The 2,618-nt window shown below is 45.1% G+C and overlaps 1 protein-coding gene across 1 annotated transcript; it reads right to left on the reverse strand.

Moving 5' to 3' along the window:
* Window positions 1-542: 542 nt before the first annotated feature.
* On the reverse strand, window positions 543-2,398 carry LOC147619556 (UDP-glycosyltransferase 85A7-like). Its single transcript, XM_086773569.1, has 2 exons — window positions 1,863-2,398; window positions 543-1,772 (listed from the first exon to the last, which is right to left on the reverse strand). Exons 1-2 carry the CDS (start codon window positions 2,365-2,367, stop codon window positions 796-798), a joined length of 1,482 nt encoding a protein of 493 aa, XP_086629695.1. The 5' UTR covers window positions 2,368-2,398; the 3' UTR covers window positions 543-795.
* Window positions 2,399-2,618: the final 220 nt, after the last annotated feature.

A 2,618-nucleotide genomic window follows, 5' to 3' on the forward strand; every position in this document is an offset into this window, starting at 1 on the left:
AGACACCATTTTCATAATACACCATTTGTTATGAGAACAAATACCTCAGAGACAAGACCAACCTTTTCTTGTACCATATCCAATAATCAACAAGTTGAACAAATCTTGTACTCATCAATTAGACCAAATACCTCAGAGACATGACCAACTTTTTCTTATGACATTAAATGGATTAATTTCTTATGAGATATTTGTGTTTCAACTTGAAGACACATCTTGGGAAGAAGACTAAATTGTCTTGTAGTGTGAAAAAGTTATCTCTATAACTTTTTGTTGTTGCCTTGCTTCATTAATAATTGAACAACATACGGCTAATCTCTTTTTGCACTTTTTTCTAAGAGGTCACTTTCTCTTCTTGAACTACAACTTCTTATGTTTTTCTAGCATTAATATGTCTAGCACTCTAATGATTTAATTCTTGTCATCATATATTTTGTATTAGCATCCTAATGATTTAATTCTAATGATAGTACAGAAAAACTTCTTTCTAGCATCACGAGTGATGAGGGCAATACATTGAATGTGAAACAAACTCCAAAAAATATGCTTATTGAGATACACAGATAGCATAAGACAAAAGATTAAAAACTCTAGATGATCATAGAACTTGCCATGTAAAGCTTCCAGAAACTCTAGATGATCATATAACTTGCCATGTAGGAAAATACCAATAGTGGTATACATACCACTAGTGATATTTGTAGAAGTAACACCACTAGTGGTATTTTCAAAACAACACTAGTGGTATCTTGAACACTAGGTGGGAGGACCTTGTAGAAGGAACACCATCCCCTACTAAAAGGCCATAGCTAGTTTTCCTTGGAAACACCGCACCATGTTGTGAATGAAAAATTCTATGTTTTTTAGAGAGGAGCCCTCATGGTGGGAGGCAGCCTTTATGGCGGCCTCCCTCCACTCTCTGGCTCTAGCTCTGAGGGCCTTCCCTTGTGTACCTTGCATCAGCTCGATCACCTTCTTTTCAACGTCCTTTCTGTCAACGACCCCTCCAAGGCCTGATCTCTCCAAGCTCAGCCCCACCTTCCAACAGTCCACGGCACATCTGCAATTTAAAGGCTGGTCGGACACGTTGGTCCAGCCAAGCAAAGGCACGCCAGAGGTGATGCCTTCCAAGGTGGAGTTCCAGCCACAGTGAGGGAAGAAGCCACCCACCGCTTTGTGGAGGAGGACTTTGAGCTGGGGCGCCCATGCGATTACGAGGCCTCGCCCTTGTATTCTTTCTAGGAATCCTTCCGGCAGCTCTGCTGATCTACCTCCTGGCATAAGACCCAAGCGCACAACCCATAAGAAGGGCTGTTGGCTGGCCTCCAAGCCAAGGGCGATTTCTGCAATCTGCTCTGCAGTCATCACCGCGAGGCTACCGAAAGAAACATAAATCACAGACCCTACCTCCTGCTTGTCCAGCCAGCCCAAGCAACGGTCATCCTCCCCCACGCACAACGCAGTGGGCGCGGTGGGCACAGCATCGATCACACTGCTCTCAGTTTCCTTGAAAAACCAAGGGGGCAGCAAGGGGCCAACCGCCAAAACGGAGTGCTCCTTCTTCAGAGCAGCCATGGTCTCTTCCTCCAGCTCGTCGAAGGTGTTCATCAGTATGAAGTCCGCCTCTCCTATGTGCTCAAAAGGCTGCGTGAACAGCTTGAACATAAAATCCTCGGGGTCATAGCTCTGCACAAAGCTATTTAGTTCTTCGAATTTCAAGTGTGGTGGTACACCAGGAAGACTGCAGGTAAGCACGTCGGAAGGCTGGGAATCTGAGATCGACAACAAGCACCTTAGTCGAATTAGAATCAGTACACAGCAACTCTCAATGAAGTTGAAAGCTTAATTAACCTAATCTATACCGTTGGGAGGCCTGTAACCCTTGGCCACCATCAGCAACGAAGCGTAGCTCGCCGCAGATTGCGTCCAAAACGACACGAACGGCAACCCACGCTTCTTCGCACTCTGCTGCACGTCCTTGCTTATAAACGTATTGGCTATGATGCACGTGACGGGTGGGTCTTGCAGCGCGTCAAGGGTGTGCATCAGCTCTTCAAAGAAGCGTGCAAAGTGAGTATCGACAGAAACCAGCACCTCTTCCACGTTAGCAGATCGGTTATGCTCGGGAGGCAATCCATCGGGAATGTAAACAAAGCTTATGTTGCTCTGATCACTCGGAGACACTGGAAGCAGCATCCGGGATTTATTATATTCAGTGTTCACGAACGTGATCTTGACGCCCCTCGATGCCAGCGTGAAAGAAAGGTGTAGCATGGGATTTACATGGCCCGGCAATGGCAGGGCTAGCATCACCGCATGCATTTTGCTCCCCTCCATGCCTAACCTAGCCCTCCCACTTGACCCCATTTGATAACACTTTATAGTTTTCTTAATGCTAATTAGTTTTCTATGGTCTCTAAGCTTCTCATTGTCACCACAGGTGGTCCCACGGCTTGATTTTTTCAACCTTGCCTTGGGCTCCAAGTTTTTTCTAAAAATTCAAGAGCTTCAAATTACCTCGGCTTTCAAGTAAGTATAACCCATTAGTCCTTAAAATTAACTTGGTTGGCCTTCTTTTGAAACTCAATATTTTGAAAGTGGGACGCTCTATTTGATGG

The sequence above is a fragment of the Cibotium barometz genome, chromosome 33, assembly GCF_041138505.1.
Source record: "Cibotium barometz isolate CiBa-2024 chromosome 33, ASM4113850v1, whole genome shotgun sequence".
In the NCBI taxonomy this organism is placed as follows: domain Eukaryota; kingdom Viridiplantae; phylum Streptophyta; class Polypodiopsida; order Cyatheales; family Cibotiaceae; genus Cibotium; species Cibotium barometz.